Source organism: Parus major, chromosome 2, assembly GCF_001522545.3.
Source record: "Parus major isolate Abel chromosome 2, Parus_major1.1, whole genome shotgun sequence".
NCBI classification, from domain to species: Eukaryota; Metazoa; Chordata; class Aves; order Passeriformes; family Paridae; genus Parus; species Parus major.
In genome coordinates this window covers 60,822,728-60,836,110 of record NC_031769.1, presented here as the reverse complement: position 1 = coordinate 60,836,110, position 13,383 = coordinate 60,822,728, and the positions used below count along the sequence as shown (strand labels likewise).

The 13,383-nt window shown below is 36.9% G+C and overlaps 1 protein-coding gene across 6 annotated transcripts in view; it reads right to left on the bottom strand.

Moving 5' to 3' along the window:
- Nucleotides 1-13,383, bottom strand: part of KIF13A (kinesin family member 13A) — a 103,550-nt gene that overhangs the window by 32,288 nt on the left and 57,879 nt on the right. For all 6 annotated transcript variants that reach the window (XM_015617490.3, XM_015617492.3, XM_015617493.3 and 3 more), the window contains exons 10-16: nucleotides 9,263-9,374; nucleotides 8,660-8,872; nucleotides 6,938-7,048; nucleotides 5,629-5,763; nucleotides 4,380-4,510; nucleotides 2,566-2,652; nucleotides 2,290-2,456 (exon numbers count right to left, since the gene is read on the bottom strand). In XM_015617490.3, coding sequence (XP_015472976.1) covers nucleotides 2,290-2,456; nucleotides 2,566-2,652; nucleotides 4,380-4,510; nucleotides 5,629-5,763; nucleotides 6,938-7,048; nucleotides 8,660-8,872; nucleotides 9,263-9,374 — 956 coding nt within the window. The remainder of the gene's footprint in view (nucleotides 1-2,289; nucleotides 2,457-2,565; nucleotides 2,653-4,379; nucleotides 4,511-5,628; nucleotides 5,764-6,937; nucleotides 7,049-8,659; nucleotides 8,873-9,262; nucleotides 9,375-13,383) is intronic.

Here is a 13,383-nt window from a genome sequence, read left to right as displayed (position 1 = left end):
TGCTGAAGGAAGGAAAGGATCTGGATGTTTTCTTTACAGCAGTTTTCAAAGTTACACATTTTCCTCAGAGGTTTTTTGGAGCCGGATGGAGTCTGTGACACTGTTGTACTGGTTACATGCCATAAAAACAAATGTGCTTGCACCCTGGAGAAGTCAGGATATTTATTTAAAGAGGATTATAATTCTCAAACAAATCCAGGGGGGAATCCAAAAATCAAAACAAAGGAAAAACCAAACCCTCTTGCTTTGGACTGTATCTATGCAAGCTTATAAAATAATTATCTAATAAAATTTATAAAATACCTCTTCATTTCCCTCTTAGGACTTCTCCAGAGAATATGTATAATAGAATTAACAGTCTTCAGTCATTTAGTTATTTCTTCTTCCTTACCCATATCTATTTTTAATTTTAAGGAAGAATAAACAAATGGTACTGTAACAATGCTGCTTTACCTCTTACACAACAAACTGGAAGCCTGTCAGAGAAAAGGTACCTTAGCTAAACCATTGAGAAAGTGCTGCTAAGTTCTGTTTATCTAACTTCAGATCAAAAGACCAGGCTATGATCCTCACACTCACTTGTTTTGTCAGCATTTTATTGTCACTAACTACTCCACTTTAGTTAAGCAACACTGATGTGGGAGTGAGCAGAAGCAGCAGAAATTTGGATGTGACCCTTCTGAAACAGTGTGACATGTATCACTGCAAACATTTGCTCTGCAGTAGGGAAGAAAGAGCTTTAAGGAATTGCAAGGTCTGAACTGCCCTCAGCTAAGATGCAGAAAGCAACCAACCAAAACAAAAGCTATCCTGGACCACAATCAGAAAAGCTTACTGAACTAAAATGTAAAGACACGTGGAATGTTGTGAAGAATTGTTTCAATCAGCTGGATAACAACACATGAGAACCAAAAAATGTGACCCTTGTTCGAAGAACACTGACTCATTATAGACTGATACACTTCGGTCAAATCTCCAGTTAGTAACAAGCAGACCAAGCATCAATTAATGCTTTCAGACTTTTCCAGCAGCCTCATGCACAAGCCAATTGAGTTCAAAACCTTTGTCCCAGTTTTGACACAGATATGGGATGGTTTGAGGCCTTAAAACAGGCAACAGAATCTTCACAAGGGATGACAACACTGAAGACCACCAGGATGGTAGATTCATCTGAAATTCATCTCCTGGTATGAGTGAACCATAATGAGAATATTTCTGTTACCAAATAGCAATTTCATATCAATTTAAGTGATCTCATTAAAAATTAAACTAAAAATCCAGCAAAGTATTGCTGCATCGAACATATGAAACCGTCATGCTGAACTCAGTGGCAAAACAGACCAAGTAAAATAATAAGAGGAGATGAAATAAAAAGTAAATGCTGTATTTCAATAAGCAAACCTACAGTAAACAATGGAAATACTGTGAAGATATGAAGAAAGGAGAACAGAAAGCAATGAAACACCATCTACTGTTTCTTCTTGGTCAGGGACAAAAACCCCAAGGTATTTGCCCCTGATTTTCTGTATTAAAACACCTGAACAAAGCATTCAGTAGTTTACCAAGTTTTTCAGCATTTCTTTATACTCCATTGTATCAAGTGTACTATGACCTGACTTCTGAAAATCATGAAAAAGCCACATTGTTTTATATACACTATACCATTATTTTATGTATATTATACCCTACTGTGTTGTTCCAAAAAAGCATCACAATTTATTTTAATAAAGATGAAATGAAATATTGAGAGTGATCAAGTGTTGAAAAACAAGCTGGCATTTGTCTATTGTTTTTTTATAATTTTGATTATTTTTTAATAAGGTTAAAATGGTGTCAGTAACATTTGATACAAAAAGTAGGATGAAACTAACTGAGCCATATATGGTGCACTCCTTTTTTCTACAGTAATTCTCAAAAACAAGAACTTAGTAAACTTGGCTGTTAATTTGACAGGCATGTGGTTACAAGTCAGCTTCACTATAAAAGAGAGCAGAGGTACATAAATAAATAGATACATAATAAATAAATAGATAAAATTGTGTCAGGGCATAAACCTACCACTAATTTGTGAATGTATTTATACCTAGGTGCACATATTTTTTTACAGATATATATATATATATATATATATTTGCACACACTTAACATTTTTTCTGTAAAATATCTTATCCTGAAAATCCTCCAAAGCCTTCTGGAACATGTGTATTGCTTGTTTTACCCAGAAATCGAGTTTCAGGCTGAATTTTTTAGATAATCCAAAAGAACATTTTTATCTGTCAGTTGCCTTACCATTACTATTCAGTGTCTTCATAATGACTTCCATTTGTGCAAACTCATAGTTGTAGTCTGGTTCTGAAGAAGCTTCACTAGCTGCATCCAGATCATGCTCTCCTAAGGAAGCTTCTTTCTCAAGGTCTTTCAGCCAATCTCGACGTTTCCTCTTTGGTAAATTGATTCTGAGTAAAAATAGAAATTCAGTTTATAAAAAAAACAGTATCTGGAACAATGATAAGAAAATAAATAGGCTGAATGTAAAGTGGGTGGAATATAAAGATCAACTATTACCTAAAAAAGTGGTTGTTTCCCCATAATATTCTATCTCCATGCCATAACTGAGTGGCAGAGCATACCAGTGCACCATTTACACAGGATCTGAAAGAAAAAAAAGACAACTCCAGTGAAATCCTGATAAAAGAAGATTGAAGAATTGCTGTTTCTCCCATCTACTGACAGTCATTTGTATCATATGGTAACAAACCAACGAGGTTCTCATGAAAGGATCAATGGGAAAGTTACTGGTCTGATTTCTGTAGTCAGAATGAGCACCTTTCCCCTCTGCCTTTGGCTGGTACAACTCTCTTCAGTAAACATACAGAGAGGGTTGATTTTGGTTGCAAAGTTTTCTCTAAATGCCTGATTCACAAACTGGGTCACTGCCTGTTTCTTATAAACTTATAAAGTCCAAACTTAAATGTATATAAATCCTACTGATAGAGCTCTCCAAAATACAACTTAGTCAACACTGAGTTGTAAAACATGCTGTTAACATATTCAGCATTCAAGCATAAGAAAAGATTCTTAGATCCAAGTTTTGTTCTTTCAACAAATGGAGTCTCTATTATTAACAAGGGTCTATTTTTGTGAACATCTGGTATACTGCTGTATTTCTTTGTACGTTTCTTTGTATTTAAGTTTCAATCACAAAATGGGAAAAATTTAGCTGTTGAACTTTTGCATGTGTGAGTCACAAAGCAGAGCATTTTATTTGAAAGGGGAAAAAAACTTCACTAAAATGAAAAAGGCCTTTTCAGATGCAGCATTCTCATTTCAGCTGTCTCTCTCATGTAAGTCAACACAAACATAAAAGCAATCCTTTTAGATCAGATCTTTAAACTTTTTTCAATGAAATTCTGGTAGCTAAATTTCTGCTGATACAAGTATCTTAAGAACAGTTACTTAAGCCAGGAGTTAAAAAAAAAAAAAAATGTTTTTTCCATTGACATGTGCCCTTGTTCCTGCCAGTCAAAATGACTGACTTTAGTACAGTAACTCTATCACCACAAGCCTGAATCCCATCTGTTTGTGCTGTAGGCTGCAGAAATAAAATACAAATGCATTTTACTAAAGTAAGAATGAAAGAAATCAGATTTTTTATGTATCTCTCAAATTTTAGTTTCTCATTCTGATACTGATCTGCGCATTATTTATATACTCATATTTCAGACAAGCAGCATGACTATTAACTAGGACAAAGGTACTGCTTTATCACATGCTGGATATCCACATCCACATATTGGAGACCAAGTGACAAAAACATTTATGCCTAAGGAGCCCTTGTGCCCCTGGAATAAAAAGTAATTAAAATACAGAAGTTAGAAACAAAAGGTGAAGCATGACTTTACACTGCATATTAACTAGACACAATTAATTAAGGATTTAGAAACAATTCAGATCTACTGAACTTTACAGCAGGAACTACTCACGAGGCACCATTTATTCTCTACCATCAAGACACAGGTTACTATCTCATCACACAGGCCAGGACAGCCAACAGCATCTCAGGGATCTTGTTACTACCCAAGATACAGACAATGGCCCTCACTCCTACTAAATGCCTTCTTTAGATGGCTTATTCCAAGCCAAACCACTGATAGCCTGTTGCCCTGCAGAGTGGGTAGGTGGGTGTTCACAGGTGCAGGGAAATCTTAGTTTTAATCTCTGAATTTCCCTCTAAGTATCTGTTTAAATCAACTGTATTGAAAATACTCGTTGATCAGAACATTAGATACTTCCGCCTATGTAAAATAAAAATGCATGAATGTTCTGCCAAAGAAAAGCACATTTCCATTTCAGTGGAAAGTGCTGCTGATCTTCCTTACCTTGCATTTTCTTTTGGTGTGAGTGTAACTTCTCCATCTAAAGCAATATCAATCTCACAGTGTTCTGGTTGGATTCCTATACCAAAGAGCTGTATATCCTGAGAGGTATCTGCACCAACTCTTGTGTGATCCTAGAAAAACAAGCTGTTACTAAGAGACAAGCAAACTACCACTGTTGACATAACTAAGAAAATATTAGCTGAAGTGGTGAGACTGCACAGTTTGTGTGTCTGTCAAGCAGAAATGGTGCCACAGCAGATCTCAAGACTGCAACTGTCACACACAAACTGTTGTTCTGCCCTGAACTTCACTGTCATACAGTTTTAGCTAAAGCAAAATAAAGCAGTTGACACACAAATTCTGATTTAAAAGTATTCTCATACTATGCCTGCATATATACATTAAACACAAAAACCAGAAGAAAACCAGCCATGTCACATAGGCATAATTAAGACAACAACATGGATAGTAAAACAAGGTGCAGAGTTCTCTGCTTTTCAGAAAACAGCTATACAGTAACTCAACCAAACATACCATTCTCTACACAATTCCAAGTCATATTTTAAGTTCTACTGAAATAGTTTGTTAGTGTTTGAGACGTGTTTTATCCGATACTGTTCAAATACAGAAGTCCTCCTTCAGCTACCAAAGCAGAAGACTAGCTAAAAAAAGGACTAAACAGTCTTTCATATATTATTGACAAGCAGCTCACATTTCCCTACAAACCTACTAGGTTTGTATTTGACATTTCTTCACTCTGCTATGGGAAAAACTGGGAAATTTTTACCAGCGCTTTTCTTAACCCCCCTCTCCCATAAGCTTCCCTGTCATTGAAGACTATGTTACATTATTCTTATTGATTACTACTGAATATCATGTCTTTATGATTAACTCTTCACATATTTAAAGCAGTCCCCAGCTCCCTAACAAAAAGAAGGATCTAACATGAAGCTCCTGCTTGAAGTTTAGGCCAGAAGACAATTAGCCAGGCACATCCTGCCTGGAAAAGCTAGGGTTGATCTCAAAACTGGCCCACACTGAGCATTTCTCCCACTGTTGGCAATCAGGAGATCAAATAGGAAAACAGTGAAGCTGAGCTGCAAAGGGAAAACAAAAGCCTGAACATTAAGAGGAGGCCTATCCTATTTTGCTGCAGCAAAAAGTCTACATCCCCTCTGAGTAAATTAGAGCTAGAAATTCAAAGCGAGTGTCCTTCCATTCTGTGCAAATATCCTGTTCACATCCTTACCTTTAAATAGTAAACCAAAAGCTCATTGAGTGCAGGGTCTGCATTCAGGTTCACCAGGTAACACTTGTCATCCCCAACCTTGATACCTGAAGACTCAAGGGAGATTCCCATGCTCTCCAACTGTCTTTGCCTCTCCTGTAAGCACAAAAATAGGCTAATTTTACCTGCTGCAATATACAGGGACAAGCACAGAGCAACTAAAGCTGAAGATGCACATGCTGAGTATGCATTCTGTATATCACCACCAGACACTGGCCAGGCACCCTAAGTCAGTAAAACTTATTTTTACACACCAACCATAAAAAGTTAGATGTAATCCTCAAACACACCTGCCTCCCCAAAGTGGAGCTTACTTAAGCAGTCCTATTAAATTTATTAGGCTTACCTACACAGCTCTATTGAGTTTATTAAACCTACCTCTAAGTAACACAACGTGGCTTTGAGTCTTTATGTTAGTAAAAAGTGAAATTCAGTTCCAATTACTTCAAAGATAATCATAGTCATATATGATTTAGAAAATAGCATGCCACAGTTTAGGCTTATTCTTTTGCAGTTTTATTATTAATTCAGCTAAAGCACTTACTTGATCATGTGAGTCTTTTTTCTTTTTTTTTTTTTTTTTGCTACAGTTTGGATGTTGGGGTTTTTTATTTGGCTGGTTAGGTTTGGGTTTTCCCCTTGTCTCTTTTTTTTTAAAAAAATATTTAAACAGTAGTTGCAGCAAAACATGCTTCTGGAACATTAGGACTAGAAAGAGAAACCAACACCACTTATTCTTCAAGCTATGGGTGGAGGAAATAATGGAAAAGCACACTAGAATCCAGAAGGGGTATTTTTTATGTACAAAAATAATAACAAACAAACATTAGTGACTACATGTAAACATTTTCCTTTTCTGGTTAGAAATCACTAAAAGCAAAAGCAACAAATACCACCCACAATTCTGATCCTTTTGTAGTTCTTCACTTTCTTAGACACTTCAAGGGAAACATGTCCATGGTCCCACTGTGGTCTTATAAATAAATGAGCTGCCCAAACACATTTTGATGTTTTATTTTTAAATCAAATACTGACTTTTATCAATGCTATCATGACACCACTAGATTTATGCTAATAAAATCTAGACTTTAAAAAAACCACCACCAAACAAACAAACCCACCCCAAAACAAGAAACAAGGGAAAAGGTAAAAGTTCAGAGACATTTCAAATAGGTGATAGGAAAACAGCATAGTACACTAAAGCTCATGAAGTTCAGCTGACTAGCACTGTATGAGTATCTGTCTTTCCTCCTAAAAATTTCTGAAGTACCTGTGCAATTTCTTCTGTTTTTCTTAGCTTTTCTTCCCAGGTGACTGTCAGCTCTTTTATTAGTTTTTCCGATTCTTCCAATTTTTCCTTCAGTTCTGGTGCCTTCATGGCCTAAAAGGTAGAAATCAGTAAAAACCCTCAGCTACTCTTACCACTGTGACATCTGACTGCACAAGGAAACTGAACGCAGCAACATAATATCAAATGCAACAAGTGTAGATTTCCACTATGTCCCCAGGTTTTTCAAGGTAGAAGTTAAAGAAATAGGAAACTTGCAAAGGAGGATGACAGAAACAACTTTTGTTGGATCCAGATCTGAAATAGCTAAGGATTGACATAGCTACAGAGGGAAAGATGGAAAGAACAAAAATCTCTGGACCTGGCCACTCAAACTTCACTGTCTGTATAAAAATATGTGAATATTTAAAAACTTTAATTCCCAGCTGAATTTCAAGCTGAAGTTCGAGCACAATGTCTTTCTTCCAAGCATAGCTTCAAACACCAATTCCTCTAGACATTTAGCCTTCCATTCTGTCTTGGTTTTTTAAGTATTCTGAGAGTTGCATTAAAGCTTCCAGACTGACCCTGTTGATTACCTAAGGAAGGCATGCTCTGGAGATAACACAAGATTCTGATTTCACAACAGGAAACAAAAGCAAAGGGCTTGAATATGTCCAATGCCAAGTAACAATTGAACAGGCTGGCCTATAACCCTACATAACTGTTTCTAACAGAAGGTAGAAGAGAAAGCACTTAACAAAATAATTAGTAAGACTTTGGACACCTTCCTACTGATTGTGTTCAGCTGCAGCCTGCCAACATAACTAACAACATGCTACAGTAATATTTTCCAAATTAAAATAAGGGCTTAGAACAGGTTTTTATTTATGAAAATAGTGAATGGCTCCTTTTCTTTAAAGAAGATTTTCCCATTTCAGTCTGTAAGGAAGTATTCACATGAAAACACTAGTCCTTAAATGATGATGAAATTCGAATGCCACACAATTTTGCCCTCAAGCACAGTTCTGTTTCTTTTCCCTCAGTATTTTGTGTCTTCCCTGAAAAGATAAAAAATATTTTCCAGTCTGTTAAGTACATAATTTGTCCAGATATCCTGGATACAAATAAACTATCCTACTACCTGGATAGTTTATTCTTCAAGTGGAAGCATAAATCTAAGATAAGCATCAATCACACAGTGTCAGCTATTAAGGCAGTGAAGCAAATTGTTGATGGTTTTCAGTGTTGCATTTTTGACAATTTTAAACAGATTTTCACAAATGTCAGAGAGAATTGTCCCTTAAATTTTGTTGTCCAGTAACAAATTTATGAGTTTTCACACTTTTTCATCTAACATTACATATAGTCCTCCAATACAAAAAAAAATAAATAAAAAAAATTAGCTGCTAACAAGTGAGTCTACACAATGAAGATGTAATCTAGTCCTTATCTGCACTACATCAATTATTGCTTGGCCTTAAGTTCCTCAAGAACTGAAAAGGGTCACCATCAGTACAAAGTTGTCCTCATTTAAAGGCTATTAAAGATAAACATACATATGTTGGATTCAGGAAAAAAGATTCTGGTTTTTCTTTTTTTGAAGGAAAGAAAACAAAAAAGAATGGGTGCAAGGCTCTTTCTTTCCACATTTTGTAAGAAAGATGTTCTTCCACAAAGAATGTGACATTTCCTTGAGAAACATTGTACTCTGTATAAGATTACCTCAGCTTGTGAGAGCTGTTCTTTCAGTTTTTCAACTTCTTCACGCAATTCTCTGATGACCCTAGCATTTGGATCTTCATTCACCACAGCATGATTAACTATCCTTTTGGCTCTGTCTGCATATCTCAGAGTTGAGAGTGTTTCTTCATAGTTGTCTGCTGCTGGACTAATTGTGGCTATCATGGCAGTTTGGCTGTTTCCTCCCAAGTTGTCCTGCAGTACAGCCACAGAAAGTTCAAGAGTTAAAAACTGTGCTGAGACTATACAGTATCTTCACAAAGAGACTTAGAATACTTAATAAAGGCATTGAAAGTACTATTTAGGCACTGAAATGTATTCTGGATATAAACTAGTCTGTGTGTTCCATAAACATTTCTAGCCACCTCTACCACCTCTGATTCCATTACAACTGAAAACAGTCAAGTAGGATTTTACACTGAATTAATAAGAAACACTTAGCTGTCCACATTACTTGGAATAACATAGCTATGAGGGTTCCTTCACTCATTTCTTTAAAAAAGATGAGAAGTCCACGTACACCGGAATCCTACAAATAAGTAAGCTGACATCTTGTGAACATGGTGAACAGAAAATATAAATTACCTTGAGAAGCCAAGTGAGTACAGAGTCTCTGTAAGGCACAAACTTGTTTTTCCCCTTCCCTGCTGCTTGGTCAGCAAGTGATGATATAACCAAGCCTAGTGTTGAAAGCGATCTATAAATGCAAAACAGCAGAACAGCTTTAACACATATTCCAAATACAGATTTAATAACACAGAAGAAAAGGATTGCTCTGCAGAACTGCACATCTGATTTTAAAATATCATAGAATAATTTAAGTTGGAAATGACCACCACAGATCAGCTAGCCCACTGCCCTGCTGAAACAAGGCAGTGTATTTCTTTAAAGTTATATATTTGGAGGAAAGAAACTGTTATCAACAGTGTTTCATCGTAGGAGGTACTGAGATCGTATTTCAGAAAGACTGAGACTGTGTTGAAATATTTAGAATAGTTTGAAAAGTGTAAAATAAGACTGCTTCAGAATATGAAAAATCACTGCCCTGGATTAGACATCTACCTTTTCTCAGAGGATAAAAATCTTTCTGATTTGGATGCAGTCTCATGACAGTGTTACAAGTCAGTGCTGGCAGCACAGCAAGAACCTCTGTCTCTGGGAACAATGTTTAAGAATGCTGACTCAAATGCCAACTAAAACCAAACAATCCTCAGCCGTAAGGAGGCATCCTCAGATCAAATCCAGCTATGGCCCAGGAGTACTCATCTGCCTGGTGAACCAGTGACCAGTCAGTCATCACAAAGCCATAGAAGGCTGCTGATCAGAAGAGGCAGATTAAGATGTCCCTTGACAATTGGGTTGGGCTATAATTGAGGTAGAGCCTCAGCAGCTTTTGCTGGGGAGCACAGACCAAATGATCTCTCAGTTACAAAGGTGCTGCACAAGTGTGAAAGAGAAAACCCCCCAAATTGCTTAGCAGGCAGCAATGCTCTAGAATTGTGAAGAAATAGCCAATTCATGCATTTTGGTACATGTACAACTTCCACCAAAAGGCGTAACTGCGTTAGGAATCCATGCAAAGCATATGTGTGCTACATTATGCAATTCTTATACAACCCTGTGTAAATTTTAAGTGACATCAGGGCTCTTGGGGTAAGTATGTTTAAGATAATGAGCTTGTAGAGGAGCCTGAGAACATTAAACAGATGCCTAAAGGGTTTTAAAGGAGACATCACTGAAGCCCAAGAGAATTCTGTGTCTGTCACACTCCTCCAGCTCAAATATCCAGCTACTCTCTATAAGTATCAAGGAAAAAGCTTCAGAAGCATTGTAATTAGATAGTCAAATAAATCTTTTGTTGTACTGTTCCACTCCACCTTGTGTTTTCTTTTCAAAGAAGTAATACTACTTTGGTTTATAAGCAGCAGAGCCTCAGCGCTGTTAAAAACCAACACTGGTTCAGAAATAGCACATAGGGAATGACAAAAATGTTGCAGAAGTGTATTTCAAGGAAGATATCCAAGGGTAAGTTAACAAGAACCATTACATGTGCCACAAAAGGTATCCCATTTTGCATATAAAGACAGCATAGACCTGGGAGAAAAATGAAATTTAAGGAAAGGCTCAGTAATCTGAACTCCCAAGAGAGCACTCTGTTTTGTAAATTTGCCTGTAAGATAACTTTCTGATTCACCTCTGAAAAATTCATAGCAAAAATAGAAAGTTAATTTTAGTTTTGTGGCCTAAATAAAAGCCTAATAATGTTTTTGAAAAGCCTCTGAATGTTTTTGAATGGAGGATAGAGAAAGGAGAACTGGTTCTTGAATCCAGCCCCTGCTCTCCACAGAGATTTTAGCATGCTAGACTCGCGAGAACAAGCAGTAGGATGCTCCATGCTGCTCTAGAGCAACCTCCTCCAGCACTTCTAAAAAGCACCATCAGCACACTCCCAATGGAGTCCAAGGAGCATAAAGCTAAAAATCTACCCTAGACTGCTTTCTTCTGATTTCTCTTTCTCTCTTTAAATGAGGGGAAACGTGAAAATCAAAGCCAAACCCTGAGGGAAGCGGAAGAAATGGACAGTCAGATGGGAAGTAGGAAGAACAGGGATTCAAAAAGACCTGTGATTGAAAACTATTTCCCAACTGGGCTGCAACACTAATTTGAGTTATGGGTACTGCATTTTAATGAAGAGGAAATTACAAGGTGCAGTTTATTAACATGGGATTAAAAAACGTGATACTATTACTGCACCTTACAAATACTGATCTGATTTTAAGATCTTTTTATCAGCAATAAAAGCCAAATTGGAACCATTTATGTAGTTTAGATTTCATAACACAAAGCTGTTTAAACAACTTTAAGGGAAGCAGCAAAAGGAATGGCTGCCCAACAAAATGTTTAGAGGAGTCATCAGCTGCTTTGCTTCCTGCTGAATGATGCATCAGAGATCTGTCATTACTCTGATCCTATCTCACGGTACTTATATAATGAATCAACCAGAAGGCCTAAGCCCACAGCACACAGCAGACTGAGTCAGTCCAGAAGAAGCAGAGTGGGCTTGCTACAAGTTTACAGGAAAGTGCCATTTCTGCACACTGTCTGTTCTCCTCGTCCCCATTCCTCAGGCATGTCCAGGCTGTCCTTGCTAGTAGGCACACTCCCACCAGGGTCCTGAGCCAGCATTCAAAAGGAATTATCACTTCCCCATCACAGGGAAACAACTTTGTCCCTAAGTGACACCTTTTCAAGCTACTTCCGTACAATTTGGAACCAAACTCTTCAATGAGCAGAACCCACTTTTCTATTAGTTAACTGTAAATACTAAAACCCTCCCTTAAATCAGCTTGGAGCCAGACTTGTCCCAACTCATTCCTTGGTCCTGCCTACATCTTCTTTTCATATTCTAAAGTTAAAATGACAACAGCTATGATTTTACTAATCAGAGGTAAAATTGCAGACTGCTCTAAGTATTTTTTTTTGTAGCCACTAATTGACAGACTGTTTATTCTGCTTCCTCCTACTACTGCGTTCTAGAAGTTCTTTGACTACACCACAAAGAGTTGTTAAGCACCTCCTTTTCTACACTGGGTATGGGAACTAGCACATCCTGGGGAGGAACAAACATATCCAACTTTCCTATGAGGTATGGCAAATCTCCCAAAAACCTCCCTTACCAAGGCAACTCTGCATTAGCTCTGAGGAACAAAAAACAGAAGACATCTCTATTACAACTTGAGGAAGATGTTGACACAAAATGACACAACTCTCAGTTGCTTCAGTAAGTGAGAGAGCAGCCCCCCTCTGCAACATGCTGCCCCCAAATCAGGAAAGAATGTTTTCAACAAGAAAAGTCATGGGACCAAGGTGGCATCTAGCCACAGCTCTAGCCAGTTTTCATCAGAAACAAATGGTACAGACACTAAATAAACAGGCACATTATTTCCACATTTGTCTTCAAGACGATAAATTATAAAACAAGCAGCAAGTTTATGTGCCAGCAGCTCCATTTTTTATCTCATTAAACATAACACATGCCACCAATACATGTTACTGGGTTTTTTTATAAAATAAAAATAATAAGAAAAGGAGCTGACATAGTATGGCATATGGCTTAAATATACTTCATCACTCCAGAAAAAAGTATCACCTTTCCCTAATGATAAGTTACATCTCACTCTAATGAAGATTGCACACAATGTTCTCTGAAGAACTAGTCTGACTAAACATGTAGAAGACACCAAGCACAGCAATAAGAATTCTCATTCACATATCAGTTCCAAAAGAGATTTCAAATAGATAATGTTAAATAAAAGGACTGAGTATTACAGATTAATATCATATAAGAATTTAATTGAATGCAAAATGTATAGTTGTCCAGTTTTTTTAAAATACCTTTTACAGAAATGTTTGGTGCTTTTATCTGAAGTTCTGTATTGCCAAAGAGGTTCAGCATGGGCAAAACAACCCTCTCCTACTGCATTGATACCATAAAAGTTTAACGCTGAAAAAATATCCTAAAAGGAAAAAGAAACCTGAAGTCCTTCTATATCTATATTTATATTTGCAATTTGTTAATAGCTGCTGGGAGGGGTGGCATTTGAATTCTTTTCCAAGAATTAGAAAGAAACATTTAATTTCACCTTTGTTTATGCAAACTAGAAATACAGTTTCTAGTAAAACCAATCTGAATTTAACTAGGAACC